We start from the raw sequence: 26,922 nt of genomic DNA, 5'->3' as shown, positions 1-26,922 counted from the left end.
CTATTTAATCAATTAAGATTGATTAATTTATGATTTAATTAAAAGAATCAATTCAGAGTCTAATCAAATTCGGGTCTGGTTCAAATCATTGGTTACTTTAATCAGACTAGTTTAATTCAATAATATCTAGATCGGGTTTAAATCATTGGTTGGTTTAAGCAGATCAATTTATTATTAAATTAATTGGGGTAATTTGATTACACAAGTTGGGTTGATCAAATATGATCAGATTAGTCATATTGTGTCAGATTTGATCAAAATGATTAGATTTGTTCTAATGGATCAGACTTAATACAATGAGAATTAGATTAATCAAACGGACCTGAGTTTGATCAATAAGTCTGAAATTGACTTAAATGGACTTAGATTAAAACAATAACAAAATATAGATCAGAAATCTCTGTCCAATTAGATTAGTCCTAATAAGGACAATGGACTAAGTTTAGAATCTGGATTCCTAATTGACCAGTTCAATGTGTCAATCCACTGAGACTCATCAAATAAAGAAAATTTATTTTTCTTATTGCTTATGTATTATGTATATATTTGTTCTATGTATATGTGAGAATTGAATTTAACCGGTTTTATTACTGATTTATTGGTTTTGTAATCCAAGGCGACTCTGCTTTTGCGTGGACTCAGACTTGGCATCCGCTTGAACCAATAATCCAAGGTGACTCGTCTTCTACGTGGACTCGGACTTGGCACTCTCTCGGACCAGGAGTCCAATCGAGTAGCACACTTAGAGTATTCGATCAGACCGAGAGGACTTGCTTCTGAATTTGAGCTAAGAGGGTCTGGGTTTCAGTCGATCCAGGAGGACTAACCGTCTGGTCGGCACAAATGCTCGCTTGACTGAAGCTCTCAGCCCCACTTTATTTTGTATTGAACTGAAATGGTTCGGGCTTCATTCGAACCAAGAGAACCAACCATCCGACCAAGCGGAGGTCCGCTTGGCTAGAGTACCCTCTCGTCTTAGAGCGCTCGGTTGACCTGAATGTTGACCACTCCTAGACTTTGACTATCATTTCAACCGACCTTCTTGACTCTAGCTCTAACTTAGGGGCCCCTATCTTATTTACCGTATCACACGTGGAAATATATTTATATATAAAATTAGAGGAGTGTTTTTCAATGCTTCTTTTATACATTTTTGTTGGGGGCAAAATACAACTATATATAGCAATGGATCTCCCTAAGAATCTTGTGTTTTGCCTCACACACACACACACACACACGTATGATCAAAAGAACCCATTTAAATAATATAAGATAAGATCTGCTATCGACATCTAAACCTAGCTAATTCAAAAGGAAAGAAGGTAGAGCAGGAATATAAAGTAGTATGATTCTATTATGAAATCTCTCTTGTATCTCAGATATATAGAGTCGTTAAAATACATAATAAAGGAGTATAAGGTCTTGTTAAGAATTAGGTATTGTATCATGTTGGAATCATTGTTCTAAAACTTCTTTCTCGATATCAAAACTTGTTTTTGAAATGTATTTCCAAACTAAGTTTAGCAAATCCATAATAATGATTAACTAGTTCATTTTTTTCTAACTTAAATGAAAACTAAGATGAGAGGCCATAAATGCTGAGTCAAAGAGGCCAAACTGAGCCACCATCCAACCAATCTGCCATTAAGTAGGATATAACAGAAAAGACCACAATTGTATCGACTGAAGTTATACAATTCAATGCACTGTCCTACATAGTACTCATATTTATAGGAGATCGAATATTTATTCTATTCCTTTTTAATATTTTCTATATTAATAATTTTTTTATCATCATTTGTTTTTAAAAAAATTAAAATTATAAAAAGGGATAGAATAAATATTCGATCTCCTATAAATATGAGGGCGGAATATATATAAAATTTGACCGACTAATTGTCATCCATAATCCCAACAGAACCGGGCGGGTATCCGCAGCTAAATCTGGTCACATATTTATCCTCTTATTTAATTCTAAATTGGAAGAAATTTCTATTTATTTTTTTCTTATATAAATTAGTTTTTTTTTTCTGGAAGAAGCATCGCTTGGCCGAACCGCTTACGCGATTGGATTTGTTGAGTCACTTGCTTTAATTTGCCATGAGTTCCTCCGCCGGCAATCCCAAGACTGCCGTCGTCACCGGCTATCCCAACACTGCCGTCGTCATCGGCTGCCCCGTCCCCGCCTCCGGATCGAACGGCTCCCCTCTCCCGCGACACTTCTACCCTCCTCCTCCTCCTCCTCCTCCAGCGTACGCTCCTCCTCCTCCCCGCTCCCGCTACACCACCATATGCATATTCCTTACCCGCCATTGGAACCTCGCCATGGGGGTCTTCATGGCCCTCGTCTTCCTCGCCGTTGTCATCATCATTCCCGTCCTCTTCCTCGTCCCCCGCATGTCCGAGTTCGCCGTCTCTTCCGCTTGCGTCACTGGCTTCAACCTCTCCTCCGCTCAACAGCAGCAATTGTCCGCTTCCTTCGACCTCAACCTCACCGTCCACAGCCCCAACCGTCTGATGCGCATCTACTACGAGCAAGTCACCGCCAGCGTGGTATATGCCTCCGACATCTTGTCCGAAAACACTCTCGCACCCTTCGATCAAGGGAAGGGCGAAACCACCGTTCTCAGAGTTCGGTTGGCGGTGGTCGGGGAGTACGTCAATTCCGATGTGGCGAGGGGGATCGAGTCGGACCGTGGGCGAGATGGTGCAGTAGGATTCAATGTTAGGGTTTTCTCCTGGGTTATATTTCGATCCGGAGCACGGACGACCAGATGGTCTATCTTGAGTGTTCACTGTGATGACGTTCTGATTGGGTTCGGGAATGGTACGGCTAGCACCGGTTGTCTGCTTGGCTCGGCACCAAAGAAGTGTATTGTAATCTCTGACTCTAAGTAGGTGTGTGAATACTAATTACCTTGTTCAACCTCTTTACTATATATATTATATATAGTATTATTTACCTTGTTCAACCTCTTTATTTTAATCTTATTTCTGTTAATTAATTATATGAGTATGAATATTTAATCTTTTTTTCTTGATCCAATTATTATATTTAGGACCCATAATCTCTGAGGCTGATTGGGACAAGACATAGACAAGGATACTCTATGCTTTAGATCAACTCAAAATACCAAAGGTTATTGCTTCGAGTATAAATTTATCATCTGATCCGGTGGTAAGAACGGGGGACCCCCTTTTTGGAGAAGTCAACGCCACGAGGAGGTCAAAGTATCCGATGTCCGACCGGAGAAGCGGAGACCAGTCGGCCGAACGGGGTCACAGCTGAACCAAAGACGACCCGACGGGACTAGGGGTTCCGACGCTCGTTGAACAGAGGCATATGGCCGAACGGACCCTCATGGGCGGAGGGTCAAAGACACGTGGAGGTCAACCCCAAGTTCGCGCCGAACGGAAGCATGCCGGGCCGAACGGAAAGATGTCGGGCCGAACGGAAGGGTGCGGGGCCGAACGGAAGGGTGCCGGGCCGAACGGAAGGGTGCAGGGCCGAACGGAAGGGTGTCGGGCCGAACGGAAGCATGCCGGGCCGAACGGAAGGATGCCGGGCCGAACGAAGGATGCCGGGCCGAACGAAGGATGCCGTGCTGAACGGAAGGATGCCGGGCCGAACGAAGGATGCCCTGCCGAACGGAAGGATGCCGTGCCGAACGGAAGGATGCCCTGCCGAACGGAAGGATGCCCTGCCGAACGGAAGGATGCCGGACTGAACGGAAGGATGCCGGGCCGAACGGAAGGATGCCGGGCCGAACGAAAGGATGCCCTGCCAAACGGAAGGATGCCGAGCTGACCTGACATTCGGCCAGGAGCTTCCCGGGCCGAACAGAAGACAACCCGACCATGGGCGGGTTTCCGACGCTCATAGTGAAAAGGGTCACCTGGCCGAGCGGATAGCCCGCTCAGCCGAAGCATAAAGCATCGTTGCTGTGGAACACTCTCAGCCGAGCACCCGGTCGGGCCTATGCCTGCCGAGCGGCTGGCCGCTCGGCGCGGGAACAGAAGAGACAAGGACAAGGGGAACATCTCCTGACAGCGGGTATGTTCAACGACCAGGCCATACGCAAGATCTTACAACAGAGGATCCCGCTGTCCCATCATAGATGTGCTCGGACTGTAGCAGTATGGTGTCAGGTAAGCTCTTCTGATAAGCTCATACCGAGGTATGGACAGAGGACACGTATGCACCTCGGTATGTGTGCCCGAGCCTCTTCACAGCTCTATATAAAGGGTCCTCACCCGTCGCCGGAGGTATGCATTCTCTGAGATTTGGAGCCACTTCTTTGCTGTTCGCTTGCCTGACTTGAGCGTCGGAGGGTCGTCGCCGGGAACCCCTTCCCGGCCCGACTTCTGTGCAGGTCCGCTGGAGCCCCGTCCGACCGGCCGAGGATCTATGTCAGCTGCCAGGAGAGCGCCACGTGCCCAGCGTCCGTTGGTTCAGCGATTCGGACAGGATCAATTTGGCGCCGTCTGTGGGAACGCACCTGCATCCGAGCGGAAGCAATGGACGAGGCTGGACGACCGCCCACGGTGATGCTCTCCACGAAGGAACTCGACGCTCTAATCAAGGCAAGAGCAACTAAGCTCATAGAGAAACAGAGAGAGAATGCGCAAGCCGAGCGGCTAAAGCAACAAACAACGTCAGCATCAGGTGGCCGAGCGGAGGCAATTATCCCAGAGTGGAGGCAATGATCCCCGAGCGGACGCCTCCCCCAAGACAATGATCCAACCGGCATTCAAGGGGGAGCACCGCCGAGCGGATGAAGATGGATTGGGACTTGGATCAATCATGAAGCGCAAATCATCTCCAGCATTACCGAGCTGGGTGAGAGGTGCGCTGATGTAATTTTATATATGTTTTGGTCGCCTATGTCCTTGTAATGCAGGAAGCAGAAATAATTAAAGGATGGCAAATAGCTTCGCCGAACGGCAGTTTCAAAATTAGCCTTAATGGCCGTCGAGCTCCGACGTTAAAAATCGAGAGACGAGCCGGCGTCTATAAACCCGCCGAGCGGAAGACCGTTGAGCTCCGACATTAAAAATCGAGAGACGAGCCGACGTCTATAAACCTTCCGAGCGGAAGACCGTCGAGCTCCGACGTTAAAAATCGAGAGACGAGCCGGCGTCTATAAACCTTCCGAGCGGAAAACCGTCGAGCTCCGACGTTAAAAATCGAGAGACGAGCTGGCGTCTATAAACCTTCCGAGCGGAAAACCGTCGAGCTCCAACGTTAAAAATTGAGAGACGAGCCGGCGTCTATAAACCTTCCGAGCGGAAGACCGTCGAGCTCCGACGGTAAAAATCGAGAGACGAGCCGGCGTCTATAAACCCGCCGAGCGGAAGACCGTCGAGCTCCGACGTTAAATATCGAGAGACGAGCCGGCGTCTATAAACCCTCCGAGCGGAAGACCGTCGAGCTCCGACGTTAAATATCGAGAGACGAGCCGGCGTCTATAAACCCTCCGAGCGGAAGACCGTCGAGCTCCGACGTTAAATATCGAGAGACGAGCCGGCGTCTATAAACCCTTCGAGCGGAAGACCGTCGAGCTCCGACGTTAAAAATCGAGAGACGAGCCGGCGTCTATAAACCCTCCGAGCGGAAGACCGTCGAGCTCCGACGTTAAATATCGAGAGACGAGCCGACGTCTATAAACCCACCGAGCGGAACACCGTCGAGCTCCGACGTTAAATATCAAGAGACGAGCTAGCGTCTATAAACCCTCCGAGCGGAAGATCGTCGAGCTCCGACGTTAAAAATCGAGAGACGAGTCAGCGTCTATAAACCCTCCGAGCGGAAGACCGTCGAGCTCCGACGTTAAAAATCGAGAGACGAGCCGGCGTCTATAAACCCTCCGAGCGGAAGACCGTCGAGCTCCGACGTTAAAAATCGAGAGACGAGCCGGCGTCTATAAACCCTCCGAGCGGAAAAAGGCGATCAAGGGGACTCGTACTCACCGTCAATATCGTTCGACCACCTACGTGTTCCGCTCGGCCCAGTACCCAAAGTTACTTCACCAACATTCAATGAATAACCTCTTCTGTCGAAGCAGAATATATTCGTCCGAGCGGATGGTATTTTCATGTCGCCGCTCGGCCGAACTGATGGTCCAGTCAGTCGGACTAATCGCCTCCTTCAACTAGACTTGAAGGGGAGGCAAGTGATCTGGTGGTAAGAACGGGGGACCCCCTTTTTTGGGGAAGTCAACGCCACGGGGAGGTCAAAGTATCCGATGTCCGACCGCAGAAGCGGAGACCGGTCGGCCGAACGGGGTCACAGCTGAACCAAAGACGACCCGACGGGACTAGGGGTTCCGACGCTCGTTGAACAGAGGCATATGGACGAGCGGACCCTCATGGGCGGAGGGTCAAAGACACATGAAGGTCAACCCCATGTTCGCGCCGAACGGAAGCATGCCGGGCCGAACGGAAGGGTGTCGGGCCGAACGGAAGGGTGCCGGGCCGAACGGAAGCATGCCGGGCCGAACGGAAGGATGCAGGGCCGAACGGAAGGGTGTCGGGCCGAACGGAAGCATGTCGGGCCGAACGGAAGGATGCAGGGCCGAACGAAGGATGCCGGGCCGAACGGAAGGATGTCCTGCTGAACGGAAGGATGCCGGGCTGAACGGAAGGATGCCGGGCCGAAAGGAAGGATGCCCTGCCGAACGAAGGATGTCGGGCCCAACGGAAGGATGCCGGGCCGAAAGGAAGGATGCCGGGCTGAACGGAAGGATGTCGGGCCGAACGGAAGGATGCCGGGCCGAACGAAGGATGTCGGGCTGAACGAAAGGATGCCCTGCCGAACGGAAGGATGCCGAGCCGACCTGACATTCGGCCAGGAGCTTACCGGGCCGGACAGAAGACAACCCGACCATGGGCGGGTTTCCGTCGCTTATAGTGAAAAGGGTCACCTGGCCGAGCGGATAGCCCGCTCAGCCGAAGCATAAAGCATCGTTGCTGTGGAACACTCTCAGCCGAGCACCCGGTCGGACCGATACCTACGTCCGGTCGGGCCTATGCCTGCCGAGCGGCTGGCCGCTCGGCGCGGGAACAGAAGAGATAAGGACAAGGGGAACATCTCCTGACAGCGGGTATGTTCAACGACCAGGCCATACGCAAGATCTTACAACAGAGGATCCCGCTGTCCCATCATAGATGTGCTCGGACTGTAACAGTATGGTATCAGGTAAGCTCTTCTGATAAGCCCATACCGAGGTATGGACAGAGGACACGTATGCACCTCGGTATGTGTGCCCGAGCCTCTTCACAGCTCTATATAAAGGGTCCTCACCCGTCGCCGGAGGTATGCATTCTCTGAGATTTGGAGCCACTTCTTTGCTGTTCGCTTGCCTGACTTGAGCGTCGGAGGGTCGTCGCCCGGAACCCCTTCCCTGCCCGACTTCTGTGCAGGTCCGCCGGAGCGCCGTCCGATCGGCCGAGGATCTACGTCAGCTGCCAGAAGAGCGCCACGTGCCCAGCGTCCGTTGGTTCAGCGATTCGGACAGGATCAATTTGGCGCCGTCTGTAGGAACGCACCTGCATCCGAGCGGAAGCAATGGACGAGGCTGGACGACCGCCCACGGTGATGCTCTCCACGAAGGAATTCGACGCTCTAATCAAGGCAAGAGCAACTAAGCTCATAGAGAAACAGAGAGAGAATGCGCAAGCCGAGCGGCTAAAGCAACAAACAACGTCAGCATCAGGTGGCCGAGCGGAGGCAATTATCCCCGAGCGGAGGCAATTATCCCCGAGCGGATGCCTCCCCCAAGACAATGATCCAACCGGCATTCAAGGGGGAGCACCGCCGTGCGGATGAAGATGGATTGGGACTTGGATCAACCATGAAGCGCAAATCATCTCCAGCATTACCGAGCTGGGTGAGAGGTGCACTGATGTAATTTTATATATGTTTTGGTCGCCTATGTCCTTGTAATGCAGAAAGCAGAAATAATTAAAGGATGGCAAATAGCTTCGCCGAACGGTAGTGTCAAAATTAGCCTTAATGGCCGTCGAGCTCTGACGTTAAAAATCGAGAGACGAGCCGACGTCTATAAACCCGCGGAGCGGAAGACCGTCGAGCTCCGACGTTAAAAATCGAGAGACGAGCCGGCGTCTATAAACCTTCCCAGAGGAATACCGTCGAGCTCCGACGTTAAAAATCGAGAGACGAGCCGGCGTCTATAAACCTTCCGAGCGGAAGACCGTCGAGCTCCGACGGTAAAAATCGAGAGACGAGCCGGCGTCTATAAACCCGCCGAGCGGAAGACCGTCGAGCTCCGACGTTAAAAATCGAGAGACGAGCCGGCGTCTATAAACCCTCCGAGCGGAAGACCGTCGAGCTCCGACGTTAAATATCGAGAGACGAGCCGGCGTCTATAAACCCTCCGAGCGGAAGACCGTCGAGCTCCGACGTTAAAAATCGAGAGACAAGTCGGCGTCTAACCCTCCGAGCGGAAGACCGTCGAGCTCCGACGTTAAATATCAAGAGACGAGCCGGCGTCTATAAACCCTCCGAGCGGAAGACCGCCGAGCTCCGGCGTCAAAATTCGCGAGACGAGCCGTCTATAAACCCTCCGGCGGAAGACCGACGACAACTGATCGACATGGAGGCGAACCACCTCTAGCCTTACCGAGCGGGGTGAAACGAGCGCCAACGTAATATCGAGACGAGTATAAACCGTCCGGCGAAACCGAAATCAGGCGTTAAAAATCAGAAAACGAGCCGGTATAAACCCTCTGAGCGGAAGACCGTCGAGCTCCGACGTTAAAAATCGAGAGACGAGCCGGCGTCTATAAACCCTCCGAGCGGAAAAAGGCGATCAAGGGGAATCGTACTCGCCGTCAATATCGTTCGACCACCTACGTGTTCCGCTCGGCCCAGTACCCAAAGATACTTCACCAACATCCAGTGAATAACCTCTTCTGTCGAAGCAGAATATATTCGTCCGAGCGGATGGTATTTTCATGGCGCCGCTCGGCCGAACTGATGGTCCAGTCAGTCGGACTAATCGCCTCCTTCGACTAGACTTGAAGGGGAGGCAAGTGATCCGGTGGTAAGAACGGGGGACCCCCTTTTTTGGGGAAGTCAACGCCACGGGGAGGTCAAAGTATCCGATGTCCGACCGCAGAAGCGGAGACCGGTCAGCCGAACGGGGTCACAGCTGAACCAAAGACGACCCGACGGGACTAGGGGTTCCGACGCTCGTTGAACAGAGGCATATGGCCGAGCGGACCCTCATGGGCGGAGGGTCAAAGACACGTGGAGGTCAACCCCAAGTTCGCGCCGAACGGAAGCATGCCGGGCCGAACGGAAGGATGCCGGGCCGAACGGAAGGGTGTCGGGCCGAACGGAAGCATGCCAGGCCGAACGGAAGGATGCAGGGCCGAACGGAAGGGTGTCGGGCCGAATGGAAGCATGTCGGGCCGTACGGAAGGATGCAGGGCCGAACGAAGGATGCCGGGTCGAACGGAAGGATGCCCTGCTGAACGGAAGGATGCCGGGCTGAACGGAAGGATGCCGGGCCGAACGGAAGGATGCCCTGCCGAACGAAGGATGTCGGGCCGAACGGAAGGATGCCGGGCCGAACGGAAGGATGCCGAGCCGAACGGAAGGATGCCCTGCCGAACGGAAGGATGCCGGGCCGAACGGAAGGATGCCGGGCCGAACGAAGGATGCCGGGCCGAACGGAAGGATGCCCTGCCGAACGGAAGGATGCCGAGCCGACCTGACATTCGGCCAGGAGCTTCCCGGGCCGGACAGAAGACAACCCGACCATGGGCGGGTTTTCGACGCTCATAGTGAAAAGGGTCACCTGGCCGAGCGGATAGCCCGCTCAGCCGAAGCATAAAGCATCGTTGCTGTGGAACACTCTCAACTGAGCACCCGGTCGGACCGATACCTACGCCCGATCGGGCCTATGCCTGCCGAACGGCTGGCCGCTCGGCGCGGGAACAGCAGAGACAAGGACAAGGGGAACATCTCCTGACAGCGGGTATGTTCAACGACCAGGCCATACGCAAGATCTTACAACAGAGAATCCCGCTGTCCCATCATAGATGTGCTCGGACTATAGCAGTATGGTGTCAGATAAGCTCTTCTGATAAGCCCATACCGAGGTATGGACAGAGGACACGTATGCACCTCGGTATGTGTGCCCGAGCCTCTTCACAGCTCTATATAAAGGGTCCTCTCCCTTCGCCGGAGGTATGCATTCTCTCATATTTGGAGCCACTTCTTTGCTGTTCGCTTGCCTGACTTGAGCGTCGGAGGGTCGTCGTCGGGAACCCCTTCCCGGGCCGACTTCTGTGCAGGTCCGCCGGAGCGCCGTCCGACCGGCCGAGGATCTACGTCAGCTGCCAGGAGAGCGCCACGTGCCCAGCGTCCGTTGGTTCAAGGATTCGGACAGGATCATCATCTTTTCATCTGGATCATTCATCTTCTAATTTGTATTTGTGACACTCTTATTTAGGTCATGTTTCAGAGTCTCGTTTGCAGTTTTTAGTTTTTATAAGAGTATTAGAATCTTCAAAAAGTTCTGATATTTTTGATTGTAGCGGTTGTAAACTGATCAAATTTTCTGTCTTACAATTTTTCTAAAAGTCTTTCTTTTTCTTCTTCTTTATTTGATTTTATCCATTTTAATATATGAAAACTCTCTCCTATTCTTACAGGAGGTTCAAGGTATTATGTTTCATTTATTGATGATTACACTCGTTACTTTTGGATATATTTTATGAAAGATAGATATGATTATCTTATCATTTTTAATGACTTTAGAGTTCTTGTGAAAACTCAGCATTCTTGTGTTATAAAGTGTTTTCGTTATGATTTGGAGGATGAATACACTTTATATTATTTTTCATATTTACTTATTTCTGATGGTACTATTCATCAAATCTCGTGTATAAATACTCCTGAACATAATGATATGGCTGAACGAAAACATAAACATATTGTTGAAACAACTCATTTATTTTTATTACTTACTAGCGTTCTTAGTACCTTTTGGAGGGATTGTAAATAATCCTAGTATTTTTTAGCTAAAATGAAAATAAGACTATTGTATTAAATGATTTCTATCTAGTAACATTTATTTTTTAATTAATTTTTAAAATATTTATGTTATTCAACTCTTTATTCGATTGTCCAATTTGTAGACTCTAAAAAATATTAATTACATATTGAAAGGAGAACCATATTTTTAAGTGTAGATAATTTTTATAGTTAAAATAGACTAAAATATTGTAATTGGTTTTGTTTTTAAAGCTCAATTCAGACCATCAAAATTTCAAATACAAGACTATTGGAAGATGAAGAAAGTTGATTGTTGTCGGTTGCTTTGGAAAAACGAACAGCAATATCTCTGTTTTCAAAGAAGAACAAAGCAAAGGGAAGAAGTGAAAAGGACAACTAGTAGGCGTCCCAAGACGGTTGGTTACAACGTGAGGAGTGGAACAAATAAAAAAAGATGTTTTCTTTAGAATATACTAATTTATTTTACATCGACTTGGTCGAACTATAACTTATTAAATTAAGTGTAAATTTATCTTGGCTTCGAATAAATATAATCTTTATCTCTATATCTACTGAATGAATTTAGATCAGATCCAATCCAATTTAAATTCTGTATTTTTATTTCATGTTGGACGATTCAATTTGTTTATTTTATTTAAAATTTAATATTTAACAAAATTTATAACAAATTGAGAATTCTAAATCTATCATACTAAACTAATTTTTGAGTCCCCCTATAAAGTGGACTTTGAGTCGAGCACCTCGTCAGCCTCACCTCATGTCCGGATATTGGCCGGAAGAAACATAACGTGAAGTGTGTAAGATATAACATAGATGGTGACTTAGTGCAGGGCCTTACTTGTGTAAAAATAAGATTAAGCGGACTTTTAAAAAAATATCACAACAAAATTATTAGAATTTTTATAAATTCTCTTATAATTCAACAACGAAACATTATAATATTTTATTTATAATTCTATAAAAAATATTAGAATCACTATCAAATATCTTTTGGATCTTGAGTTTGTGTCTAAGATTCCTAGGTCGATGTCAACATCATGATCTTCTTTGTCAATTCTTCGAATCAACCGAGAGATAAAAATGTGAGCTAACTTTCTTAACTTTTTTCACAAATCAACTATAAATTTTTTTACTAAAGTGGGAGGGACATGTATTATATAGCATGATCGAGAGAGAACTGTGCATTATAAAGTGGGAGGAAAAAAATTGTGTTATAGATTTTATTAGAATATTTATAATATTATAAACATTTGATTTCTTCCTTTATATTTCTGTTGTAATCAAATTAATATTCCCTCTAGTTTAAATAATAAATAATTTTACTATTTAATGAATTTTATGAGAATAAATAATTAATCAAATTAATTATTTAAGAATATCCATCATAATTATACGAAGATGATTCCAATAAATTTAGATAAAATTAATTAAAGTTCTTTAATTAATTATCTAATTCATTAACTCTAAAATTATTCCACTAAAATTTGGAATTGCACTCTTGAGAATTATGGAACATGTTTACTCAAAATATTTGAACAGTTCATTGATATAATCATTTACATGTTAATCAACTCTTTATTCATAGTTCACAAAATAGAGCTGGGTGAAATTACCATTTACCTCTCTGTTTGTGTTTAAAATCTTAAGTACTATTGATTCACTAGTGAATAATTAATTCATACTCTAATTATGAATTAGAGCACTCAAACTATTCAGTGCTAGAATCGACACTCAAAAGAACCATTTTGCCTCCTTTCGAAAGTTACAGATTTCATATCTCTAAATTATATTCCCCGTTGAATGTATAATTGAGTCTCCAAAATGTATGCATTACATCTATTATTAAAACAGATTTTAACAAACAAATCAAGACACTTGTTAATACAAACAAAGAGTCTATGACTACTCATGATTTAAATTGATCTACATATGATCATCTTAGCGATGTTGATTTGAGTCTTTGTAATGATACTTTAAACATAGACTGTTAAATCACATCGGATTCTTGTCCTATATAATCATATTATATAAAATATCCTTGCTTAGTGTCACTATATTGACTGTCCTAGTAAGACTATCATATTCATAATGTTAGCAAACTTTATTAATGATTATTAATTAAAGATCCATACTTTAATCAAGCATAGACATTTTAAATATATTATTTATTATTTTAATCCTATTGTATATAATAATCTTATATACTAATAAATAAGTAATTAATAATAAATATTTATTTTATGGGTATATTCCTCTCTCTCTCTATCTATCTATCTATATATATATATATATATATATATATATATAGGGAGAGAGAGAGAGAGAGAGATTTTATGATTAGGATGGATATGAGAAAGGATACCCAACTCATAATTTTGTTTAGCATCCAGCCACCTCCCTAACTTGATTACTCTAACCTCTTCTCTGAGACAGGGCTGACCCTGAGGCATGTTACCGGGGGCGACGACCTAGGACTCTCAATTTTTAGGAGCCCCAAATTTGATATGCATATATAATATATATTACATATAATTAGACTGTTTTAATAAAAACAAAAAAATATTTTATTGGATTATTTTAATAAAGGTCAAAAAATATATATACAACATAATGTTTTATAAAAAAATATATTTTCCATTAAAATTTAAGAACAAAATCTAAAAAAGAAAAGAAAAAAAAAGAAAAAAAATGTAAGCAATATTTTTTTTTCCCTTTTCAAGACTATATTTCTTGTACAACTCTTTCTTTATTAATTTGTTTACAAAAGTCAAAAGACTATGAAGAGTAAAGTTTGAATCATAAACACTAATTTTCTCCCTTCTTCTCCTTTGAATCTCTTCTAATTAAATTAAAAAAGTCTATTCTCCAATTAAAATTTTAGTTTCATCAATATCATCATTCATCAATATATAAACTTACAACATAATTAAGTTACCTACTTATCTATATTTTTTCTTATTGTCAATATTCAATATTAATTTTTAATATTATATTAGAGTCTAATATTTTATAAATTTTCTTATAGATTTAAAAGAGTTTAAATAAATCATCCTAATTTTAATTATTATAGAATAGATTATATCGATTGCTTCAACCATAAAACCAGAGTTTATTACTCTTTAACTTCACTACTTGTGTTTGTTTCATTGCTAGCTTTGTTGATAGTTTTATGTGTTTTATTTGCATTTGAAATTTGTAGTATAAACATGTTTCTAAAGAAATATCAATCTAGGAGTAAAAAAAAAAATGAAACAGATTATTAAAACTCACAAAGGTGTTCTTCATAAGTTTTTTTAAAGCTAGCTCTTCAATTGAAGATTCAGTTGATGAATTATAAGAAAAAAGTCAAGAAGAACTAAATGATCATGCAACAAATGAGCAATAATCGAGTAATTAAGAAGAACTAAATGATTTTACAATCAATGAGTGAGAAGAATTAAGAGAAAATGATGATCATAGTCATGCAACGAATGAGCAGGAAGAATTGAGAGAAAATGATGATAATGATTTGAATATAAACATCTTGACAATTTTATGCATCGAAAATGAGGTATTAGAAAAACTTGATTTTGAAGACTTTATTATTGATTTTACTTCTCAAAATACTAGAAGATCTAGATTTTTTCAATGATTATTCATATTTGTTTTTTTATTTGTAGGTATATCACTTTTTGGAGAAACTAATTGGGAAATATATTTTTGTATGGTGTTGCACTTTTTAAAGAATCTTGAAAAATATATTTTATATAGAGTTTATCATATTTTAAATAAAATATATTAATTTTTAAATTTTTTATTAAACTCTATTATGTTAGTAAAAAAAATTTCCTATAGAGCTCACTTTTCTCTTTTCGCCCATGCTCCTAAAAGTCAGGACCAACCTTGCTCTGAGAATGTGGTATGGCAGGATCAGTTTTTTGCTCGCAAAGCAAACCAAGACTTCCAATTTGTAACTTGTCGATCAACATGCATAATATTTTTGACAAATTAAATGACAACATGATAGTTTGAAAATTCCATTAATAATGATATAAATAACATTAATTTAATAGAGTGCAATTCCTGCCCATATCTTTTTGCTGTCATTTATTATATGAGGGTTACATGTATAAATTATAATACTAAATATATGAGTGTTACATATGTATATCTGTGTTTTTTTATACATTAACAATGTGTGATATTTTTTAAAGAAAAATTTTGTTGGTCAGAATTTAATCAGTTAGAATTTTTTATTTTTTAATCATAATGTATGTATATACATATATGTAATTAATATATACATATATTATTACTAAAATACCTTTGTATATACATGTAGACCAGATTGCCATTTAGCATTATCCTATTTTTTATACATTAATAATCTGTGATTTTTTTATACATTAAAAATCTGTGATTTTTTTCCTCTTAAAATGATTTTATGCATTAAAATATTTGATTTTTTATACATAAAAATCTGTGATTTATTTCCCCTTAAAATCACATATTTATTTCCTTAAAATCACATATTTTTTCCGTGTCCCTGTAGGGTAAAAGCATAGCTTGGCCGAACAACTTGCGTCATTCCATCCATCTCTTCACAGCTGCGTTCTCTCGGATTGCTCAATGAGTTCCTACGCTGGCAATCCCGAGACTGCCGTCGTCACCGGCTACCCCGTCTCCGGATCGAACGGTGCCCCTCCCCCGCGACCCTTCTACCCTCCTCCTCCTTCTCCTCCTCCGGCCGACGCTGCCCCTTCCCGCTTCGAAACCTTCTTGGATAGCCAATACTTCCTCATCGCCTGGGTGGTCTTCATCTACCTCGTCGTCCTCTACGCTGTCATCATCGCTTTCGTCCTCGACCCCCGCATACCCGAGTTCACCGTCTCTTCCGCTTGCGTCACTGGCTTTAACCTCTCCGCTCAACAGCAGCAGTTATCCGCTTCCTTCGACCTCAACCTCACCGTCCACAGCCCCAACCGTGAGATGCGCATCTACTACGAGCACGTCACCGCCAGCGTGCTATATGCCTCCGACATCTTGTCCGAAAACACTCTCGCACCCTTCTATCAAGGGACGGGCGAAACCACCGTTCTCAGAGTTCGATTGGCGGCGCTCGGGAAGTACGTCAATTCCGATGTGGTGAGGGGGATCGAGTCGGACCGCGGGCAAGGTGATGGTACAGTAGGATTCAATCTTAGGGTTTTATCCTTGTTTAGATTTCGATCCTGGTCAGAGAGCACCAGTTGGTCTACCTTGAGTGTTTATTGCGATGATGTTCTGATTGGGTTCGGGAATGGTACGGCTACCACTGGTTGTCTGCTTGGCTCGGCACCAAAGAAGTGTGTGGTAATCTCAGACTCTAAAAGGTGTGTGACTACTAATTAATTACCTTGTTCAACATCTTTACTATATATTTATGCTGTTAATTATCTCGTCATGTTGACAGTTTAATTCTGTGACATTCTTCTATCTTGATGCGATACAGATGCTAAAAGTTTTCCTGAAATTAATATGATTTTTAATGTCCATTATTTCTCTTAGGTATATCATGAATGCTATATATGGCAGTTATTCGTCTCTTGGTCAACTATTTGTTCTTATATGTATGACTACTGCTTGACGGTTGCTACGGTTAATTTTAACAAACCATCTTGAGTTTTACCATCCACTTTGAAAATGTTGTTAAGGCCATTTTAGATCCACTACAAAGTGCTATGGTCAACTAGATTTTGATTCTTTCTCCTTTCGCCTTTAAGGTAAATATGCCAATTCAAATTTTTATTCATTTTCAATGTGCATGATTGAGTAAGATATTAATTGTTGTCTTTCTCTTATCTCATTTCTTTATTATTAAAGTCAACCTATATTGACTTTCTGATACAGTTGACACGCTTAATTGAACCCAACATGGCTGGGTCGTATGGACAAGCATGGCTGAGGGAGCTTTGATCCACATCTTTAGATTTTTTTCTTAATTGATTATCCGTTTATTAAATTTAGTTAAAACTTTGTTCTTAATTCTAGCATCCCTTAATATATTAGGAACTAAGTCTTTGTTTTTTTGGCTCTAAGAACTATATAAACTTATGTTTAAATAATGTTTAGGATAAATTTTTGAATATTGAATCAATTTATTTCGCTTAAATCACACTACGACTACATCCTTAAATTTTCTGATAATAATTTAAGCCTAGTTTTCGGCTATTCTTTTTATTATTTCTCTTTTGTTTTCTCATTAATCCCTCTGAAATTTCACATCCGAGAATAATTTATACTCTGCTCGGCGTCGATTAGTATTAGAGTCCATTAATATCCAATGGAGGGTCATTGTGGGTGTGGACATGATCGTAATAGGCAATTTCTGATTGAGGAAATGCAGCACCGCGATCGTAACATTTAATATATAATGATAATTGAGGATTTATAGAAGCAAGTTGTAAAATTAACCCAACGTCTGGCAGTATGAGATTTTAAAGATTTTAAGATCTATGATTTTAACTTTGAGTCTACTTTTGAGAACTCGTATCACCATCGTACTACGTATTGGGAACACCATTGTCGAGAGGAACGATATGAGGACTTTGGTTTCTGAGTAATCTTTCTGATTTTAGGCACCTTACAAGCGAAAGACTTCATTGATTGGATCAATAAAGTAGGGATAATTTTTTAATATAAAAATGTACTTGATCTCGGCAATATAAATTGGTCGTTATCAAGTTAAATGACTGAGCATCAGTATGGTGGGAGCAACTTCAACGATCACGAGAGAGACAAGGTAAATCCAAAATCATCGAGTGGGAAAAAAATAAATTGATGAGAACCCACTTTCTTCTCTTTGGCTACACTCAAATATTGTTTCAATGGCTCTATACGTTGAGGCAAAGAGCTAGTACCTTTGACGACTATACGGAGAAATTCTATCAGCTTATTGCTCAGAACGATCTATCCGAGACCGAGAAGCAGACAATAGCATAATATTTTGGGGGATTACGTCAACCCTTACAAGTTTCCCTAAGCTTCCACTCACTCTGAACCATTTTAGAGACTTATCAGCGAGTCTTGACAGTTGAAAACAGTTAAACCGAAGACCAACAATTAGGAGTGATCAAAACAATAGAGTTGTTCACCCTCAGGAGTTGTACCCTTCCCAACAACCGTCGTAAGATAACCCTTAGACCCCTATCAAGTGCTTTTGATGTGGTGAACAGGGATATTGAGCTTCGGATTGTAAACGATCCTTAAATAAAAAAACAATACCCTGCTGGTTGAGGAAGGCATGGAGGATGAACCCAAATAGATTGATGAGTCGATTTACGACGACGATATCGACGACGAGGTTCTTTATGGCGATAGCCATGAGACTCTTGTCATACACAAGAGTCTACTGGTCCCAAAGGAAGAATCGAAAGATGATTGACTGAGAACCAATATCTTTCACACAACTTGCACAGTTGCAGACAAAGTTTATAAGATGATCATGATAGTGGAAGATATGAAAACATTGTATCCGAAGAAGTTGTTCAAAAGCTATGGTTGAAGACATATCATCATCCAAAACCTTACAAGTTGTCATGGTTGAGCAAAGGGAGCGAGGTAATCATAGATAGGCGGTGCCTTTTGTCTTTTTCTTTTGGCAGTAAGTATTACGATTGAGTATAGTGTGATGTTATGTCAATGGTTGCATCACGCATGTCATGTATTGTTGGGACGACCTTGGCAATATGATTGCAGCGTCATCCATGATAGATGGAAGAATACCTACACCCTCAGCATCAAAGGGAAGAACATCGTGTTGGCTCCCGACGAGAAGGAACCCATTCAACTTTAGTAATAAAAAACTCTACACTACTTTCTATGTCCAAATTTTTGAACAAGATGAAGCACAGAGACTTGGTCTAAGCTTCACTTCCTTGTGGAAGCAATGTAATAGACCTAGAATTGGATATGTTGGTGTAGTAAGCATCAATGATCAGTCTGAGATTTTGATGAATGAAAAATGGATTAAAGTTAGATGTTGTATTATCTAACCTTGCTACCAAGTGTACACAACTTGTCTAGTCTAGAGGATTTGACACCAGGCTGAAATCCAGTTAGGTTTGTTGGATCTCATAGCTGGTGTGAAGTCTAGATAGGTCAATGAGTGACCCGATATCTGACGGGAAGTCTAGCTGGGTCCGCGAGACCTGACAACTGGCTGAAGTCTAGTTTGGTCCGCGGGCCTAACAACTGGAAGGAAGATCTCGTGAGTCAAAGGAGAGTCAAGCAATTCTGTATGGTAAGTGAGGTAAGTCACTGGAGGAGAGAAATCCAGTGAGAACAAGTCCCAATTAGGGACTTTTGGCACTGGTCAAGTTAGATATATTTTGGAAGTCTAAGCTGAGACCATATTGGATCTGAGTTTCAGGGAGACATAATTTAATTAATAATATTATTTTATTATTATGCTAACTCTGTTTTGTGAGATATATTTTGTTATGTGGATTAACTCTTTTTTGTAAGATTAAATACAAAAGTAGCCTCAGATGAACAGTGTCCGAGGCATCTCAGAGGTGTGCGGAGGCACCCTAGACTTGTCAGAGGCATCCTCAAGGAGATAAAATTGGTGGATAAGACTTCGTGGTGCCGAGGCGCCCCGGAGGCGTATCAGAGGTGCATTGGAGGCACCTCAAAGAGCTTAGAGGTGCCCTCGAGCATACAGAAACTGAAGTTGGTGGAGATGATCGAGTCTGAGACTTTGGGGATCAAAATTAAGGTTGGAGGCGCCTCAGATGAGGTTGGAGGCGCCCTCAACACTCAATAAAAAAAGTGTTTTGCCAATAGAACTGATAGAACTTCAATACAAGCTAATACAACTGTTCTACAAGCTTCAATGATTCTCCTGCTACACCGTCTTTGCGATACTGCTATTGCGCTACTGTTTCACGACAATCGATCGTAGACAAGAGACCGACACCAACATGTGAGCTCGACCAACTTTAAATTCTTCTAAGTGTTCGTAACGAATCCTTAATTGTGCATTTTTTTTACATATTAGCAAAAGAAAAGTGTAGGATTATTACACTTTCTCTGTTCTTGTACTTGATATACTCTTCTGGCGATTCCGAAAGAGATTTTTAGTTGATTGCCCCATCAATATGGTTCGAGGGATTGTAAGTCTTGGAATAAGAGTCGACGAATGCTCCGAATCAAGTAAACCGCTCGTATTCATTTTTTCGTATTCATTCTTACTTTTAATTCCACTGCTAACTCACCTTCTTTTTATCTTAAAAAAAAAAGTTTTTAAAATACACATGATTAACTCCGCCTGCCTCAATCCTACAAGTAGTATCAGAGCCAGATTCGCTTTGAATTGGCGTGGCCACCAATTGAGCAGGGGGATTATTTCTTTGCTTTCGTTCGTTTAACTTTTCATTTCGATTTTAAGTTTTTTGAATCTATGTAAATTGGCATAATTACCTCTTTAGATAATTTTTTGTTGCAATTTCTTCGAATTGCTTGATATTGGTGCAACACCATTTGAGCCATATCTTTCTTTATCTCACACACTACTAATCTAAGACCTATCATTGAGATTTTTCTGGTTGTTTTTTTGTGAAAGGTCCTTTTACCGAATGGCCCAAAATAAAGGTTACAGCACTGCTCGCCTCCTCTCCCCCACGCTCTTTAATGGGAATAACTTTCTGTATTAGAAGAGGCGGATGGAGGTGTACCTCAAGACTGGAATCGACCAGTGGTACTCTATCCGATGAGGATACATAGATCTAATTGATGAAGTGATAAAAGTGTCAATTAACCTAGAAAATTAGAATCAAGACCAAAATAAGAAAGCCTAAGTCGACTCAAAGGCAATGAACACAATCCAGTGCAGACTCACAAAGGAAGAAATGAACAGCGTCGACCCACACGGGAATGCAAAAGAGTTATGGGACAAACTCGTCTAACTACATGAAGGAACAAATGATGCTAAGGTAACTATATGTGGCCTCCTCTTAAATAATCTATTTAATATTAAGATGCGGAATGGAGAGACGATGAACCGACTACACGTGAGGATCAATGACATCATCAACGGACTCCACTTGATCAACCACCAGTTGGAGAACTGAGACATGATAAGGTACGCCCTAAACTCATTTTCCCGAAATGTACTGCGGGCACCGATAATAGATTCCTATAAAGTTTCAAGAAAATTATCCAAGTTAAAATTAGACAAATTATTCTGTGAATTAGAACTGTACGAACAAACTAACTTCAAAAAGAGCGAGAAAGATATTGTTTATCTTGCAGACTCCTTGAAACAAGTAAAGACCAGAACTCAACCTAAACCAAAGACTGAGTCTAACTCAGACTCAGATGAAGAAGAGTCAGCTGGTGAATATGGTAAGGAAGATGTTCAATAGGGGGAAAAAGGATTTTAGCAAAATGGCCATTCAAAAGATGATCAAACCTAACCTTAACAAATCAAACATCACTTGCTATGGGTGCAACAAAAAGGGGCACTACAAGCACGAGTGTTTGAATCTCAAAGAAGACAAGCCAATGAAATTAAAGAAGAAGGAGACCCTCAAAGCGACTTGGGATGAGTCATCCTTGGAAGGATCAGATAACAACAAACCAAGGTAGACCAACTACCTCACACTAATGGCATTCAGACCAGAATCTAAAAGTGAATCAGATCAAGACAATGAGTCTGAACATAAGTCAAGTTATGAGTCCGTACTTATTTTCAAAGGTTCTGATGAGGTATACCCAAATCTGCCTGCCAAGTTTTTCAAAATCATTACATGCATAAATAGGAGATTGACTAGTCATGAAAAATAAAATAAAACACTCATTAAAGAAAATTAGCATCTTAAAGAACACATTAATTCCTAAACAGAAAATACTAACTCAACTCAAATAAAAAACCTTGAGGAAGAAAATTGCAACAAAAAAACTGAAGTAATTCATCTAAAAAACTTACTAAAAAATTAACAACCAGATCCAACTACTTGATATGATACTTGGATCTCAAAGAGCCATGTACAATAAATTCAGACTCAGATACAAGTCCAGCTTAATAAACACAACTTTTATCTCATTAATAAGTCAAAATAAAAATCAAACCAAAGCTTAGATTCCAAAAGCTTGTCTAACCAAGCCAGTACGACCAAATTAATATTTAGATACCCAAAAATGAAATCCACTACCTAAAAACAAAATGAGATAAAATCAATAACTCAAATCCATAGACAAACTACAAACTTAAATCCAATAACTAAAATCCAAAATAAACTACAAACTCAAATTTAAATCAAATCCAAACTTAAACTATAAATTCAACTCTAACAAATCAAATCCAAACTCAAGCTATAATCAAGTTTATTACAACTACAAAATAAATTGACATAACTTAAAACAAAACCCTAGTTCAATAATTCAGGGGGAGACACCAAACTAGTTGACACCTCCAAAATAATAGTCTACCCAATTGGGTAATTAGGTCTAGATTAAAAAGATAAGTTGACTCTTATCTAACCAAAGTACCAGGGTGGGATGAGATGATAGTACATTAGGAAAACTTAGTCTAGGGAGTCAAGTAAGATAAAGTGTACCCTTCTTGATCTACTTAGCTAAATGGAACTAACCGAAGCTATCTCACCACATCCTAAACTAGTTAGATCAAGGTTTATCAATAGGAGATTAAATGTCCGATTTCATAAAAAGTCTTTGTCTAGAAGCGGTCATTGACTCATCACTCTGATACTAAAAAGGGCCCCTATGCCTAACCAGAACATGAAAGCCAAGTTTTGAAATGTGTATTTAATTAAAGTCAAACGATTTTCTAAAATAAAAACATAAATTATCTCATAAAATTATAGGATACCTTTGGTTGAAAACATAGATCGAGTGAGATGAGTAATGATATAATTAATGAATTTTTAAAATTAATAAAATTTTAAAATTAATGAAAACTTTTTAATTAAACTTTAAAACTAATTAAGCATTTTAATGTTAATTAAACATTTTAAAATTTATTAATTTTTTTAAAAACCTTTTAATTAATGAAATTATTTTTAACCATTTAAAATGAATTAAACTTTAAAATTAATTAATTAACTTAATTAAAATTAACTAAATCTTTTTAACCTTTTAAGTTAATTAATTAAATCGTTTAAAATAACTAAATTTAAATTTTTAAACTTAAATTTTTAATTTAAATCGAAGTAAAACTTAATAAAAATTAATTAACACTTAAGTAAAACTTAATAAAAATTAATTTAAACATAATATTTAAACTACATAATTAAAACTCAATTAAATTTAATTTTTTAATTTCAAACTCAATCAAAATCTTAAAACTTAAGCTTAATCTTGACTCCTACTTTTTTAGGAATCTAAGTAGATCTTGGATAGCGGTTGAACTAGACACATAAGTGGAGATCACACCAAATTTATAGAACTAAAATATAAAAGCATAGAAAAAGTTGCCTTTGAAAACAATAACAAACTTAAGATAATTGGTATAGGTAACATTGAGCTTGAATTTGATTTCTTTAATCACAAAGTATTACTTGTTGAAAATTTTAAATTCAATTTACATAGTAGTAGTCAATTATGTGATTCTAGTTATAAGATTAGGTTATTATCATCTGAATGTTTAATTAAACACATAAGAAACCCTACTATAAAATTGAAAGGATTTAGACATAATAATATTTATATAATTAACCTAGTCAGTTCCTCACTTAAGTGTTACTTGATACAAAAGAGGAAATCTGGCTATGACATAGAAGACTGTCCCACACCAATTTTTGAAACCTCACTAAATTAAATGAATTAGTTAGAGGACTACCAAAATTACCTAATTTAGAAGTAACAATTTGTAATATTTGTCAACAAGGAAAACACACCAAATCAACTCACAAATCAATTAATGAAACTCAAACCAATTCTATACTAGACATTTAGATCTATTTGACTCACATGAAATTAAATCAATTAATGGTATCATATATTATTTAGTAATAGTTAATGATTATTCAAGATTACCTGGGTAAACTTCTTAAGATAAAGATGAAATATTTGAAATATTTAGTAATTTTTGTAAGTAAACTGAAAATGAAAAAGAATTCAAAATTGAAAGAATCAGAAGCGATAATGGTGGAAAATTTAAAACTCATAGGTTTATAAAATTTTATTTAGAAAATGATTGTCCCTATGAATTCTCATGTCCTAAAACACCTCAACAAAATGGAGTAATTGAAAGAAAGAACAGAATCCTATAAGAAGCCACTAGGACAATTCTTAATAAATATCAACTACCTAAATACCTCTAGGCTGAAGTTATGAGTACAGCTTGCTATGTCCAAAATAGAACAATAATTCATAAAATACATAATAAAACTCCTTATGAAATTTATCATAATAAAAAACCTAATATTAATTATTTTAAAGTATTTAGTTGTAATGTCTATATCTTAAATATAAGAGAACACTCGGAAAAATTTACATCAAAAATAAAAAATGGAATTTTTGTAGTATAATCACTAAATAATTGAGCCTACCGAGTATACAACAAAAGTACCCAAAGAATTAAGGCAACTACAAATGTAAAATTTGATGAAACCTCTAGCCCTAAAGAATCTAATCAAAGTCAAATCCAATTTGAACTGATAGACTTTGTCAGATCTAGCTCTGATAAATGAGGAGATAGTGAAACCCCAAATCAAATAGAAGAACAAGAAAATGAACTAACTCATCTAGAAGAAAATCAACAAATACAAACTGATTCTAGAATAATAAGAGTTAGCCTAGACTATCCAATTGACCAAACAATAGGTGACCCATATCTAAGGGGTTAAACTAGATCAACCTTTAGAAACTTAAGTCAAATTATCTTAATTTCTAAGATTTAACCTAAAACTATAGAAGAATCCTTATTTGACCTAGATTATAGTTATGCAAGAAGAATTGGCCCAATAAAATGAAATGAAGTCTGGGACTTAATACCATTACCCAAAGACAAAAAGGTTATAGAAACAAAGTAGGTTTTAGAAACAAACTAGATGAAAAAAGGGGAAATAGTAAAAAATAAAGCTAGGTTAATAGTTAAAGAATTTAGTCAAGTAGAGGGACTTGAGATGATGAAACTTATGTCCCAGTAGCTAGACTCGAGTCTATTAGAATGCTACTAAGTATGCAGCGCATAAAAGGATTTAAATTTTACCAAATGAATGTAAAATCATCTTTCTTAAATGGGTTAATTAAGGAAGAAGTTTATGTGAGCCAACCACCTGAATTCGAGAGTTTACATCATCTTGACCATGTGTTTAAACTAAAGAAAGCATTGTATGGTTTTAAACAAGTACCTAGGACCTAATATTTAAAGAATTCAACCAAGGTCGAGTTAATCGAACTTTTTTTTTTTGTAAAAACCCTTAAACAAGACATTTTCATAGCCCAAATAATCAACAAATTCAGAATTTTTACAAGAATTTATTACTTTGATGGAACAATAATTTGAAATGAGTTTAGTAGAAAAATTAATCTATTTCTTAGGTTTGCAAATTAAACAAACAAATGAAGAAAATTATGTTTGTCAACAAAAATATACAAAAAAATTACTTAAAAAATATAGAATAAAAAATACTAAAGAAATAAAAATATATTGAGGAGGCTCATCGGCGGGGCATGAAGTCAATCGAACTAGGCTAGTCGAAGAGGAAAAGGATTGATTGAAAAGTAATTAAAGAATAATGAAGCCAAAGAAGAAAAACAAGAAACAAGTGAAATTCAAATTGAAGCATATCAATTCGCCAATTGGTTAAACCTTCTATCCTTAATCCATGGTTCAACCGAGTGGTTAGTCTGTAGACCGTTTGTTGGGATATGCTTGATGCGATATGTGCTAAAAACACGTTTCGAAAATATATATAACAGAAGATTTAACGATAAATAAACTAATTTATTACACGCACACACACCGCACGCATGCAAGATACAATCGCACAGATTAGATCATAAAATAAAATGAAATCAAATAACAATTATTCTAGGTATACCTTACAGATGACATGTAACGAGAAGGGTATCAACCTTTTGCCACATTATCGAACCTCACCTCTATTCGTATCCACACCAATCTCTTCAAGACAATTCCAAGAGAACAAGCTTCACCTTTGGAAGGTACTAGCCACGAGCGAAGAAGAATGATCAAGAAGAGGAAGAGGAAGCAAAAGGAAGTTCTTCCTTTAGGTGGCTCACGGCAACAAGAGGAGAACCTCTTATTATGGCCCGCGGCAAGAGAGGAAGAGGGAGAGGGAGAGGGAGAGGGAGAGAGAGGGTTCAAAACCTTATTAAGCCAATAATGAATTGTATATAAATTTCTCTTAACCATATCAATATATACTCATCTTTAATGAGTTGGATTAGAAAGCCCAAATCTAACTCATTATTCCTTAATAAAAAATTAGTCTATTAACTCCTTGGTTTGGTTCACAACTAAATCAAGTTGGTTCATGGCTAAACCAAATTGGTTCATGAATAAACCAAATAGGGTCCAACTCTTTCATAAGAGATGTGACCCATCCACACTTTTGTTCTGACAAATATTTCGATATTTGTCTTATATATGGTCTAGCTAAATATTTATCTCTTGATCTAAAAATTTTATTCTGTAACTTGTTTTACATCTTTTAGACTCGTAGTACGTATGACCCAATAGGTTTTCGATTTATCTTGATTGTCCATAATTAACTACTTAATTATAGAACGATCATGAGTGACAGCTAATAGTACATCATAATCCTCAATTAACTGAAAAATCACAGTTGATCTCAAAACTAATTCTGAACCCTTCAGCAGCTACAGTGAGTCATATTTCGTTCATTTCACTCATCTTATACTCA

At 39.8% G+C, this 26,922-nt stretch overlaps 1 protein-coding gene across 1 annotated transcript; it reads left to right on the top strand.

Annotated features, from left to right (window-relative positions):
* The first annotated feature begins 2,100 nt into the window (after positions 1-2,100).
* Positions 2,101-2,898, top strand: LOC122022827 (NDR1/HIN1-like protein 10). Its single transcript, XM_042580941.1, has one exon. It carries the CDS (start codon positions 2,101-2,103, stop codon positions 2,896-2,898), a length of 798 nt encoding a protein of 265 aa, XP_042436875.1.
* The last annotated feature ends 24,024 nt before the right edge of the window (positions 2,899-26,922 follow it).

This window comes from Zingiber officinale, chromosome 9B (genome assembly GCF_018446385.1).
Source record: "Zingiber officinale cultivar Zhangliang chromosome 9B, Zo_v1.1, whole genome shotgun sequence".
Lineage (NCBI taxonomy): Eukaryota > Viridiplantae > Streptophyta > Magnoliopsida > Zingiberales > Zingiberaceae > Zingiber > Zingiber officinale.
The sequence above is the reverse complement of the archived record's forward strand: the minus strand, read 5'-3'. Positions and strand labels throughout refer to the sequence as shown.

Bases quoted from the DNA above. Each gene is read 5' to 3' on its own strand.
- LOC122022827 (XM_042580941.1), top strand. From the start codon at position 2,101: ATGAGTTCCTCCGCCGGCAATCCCAAGACTGCCGTCGTCACCGGCTAT.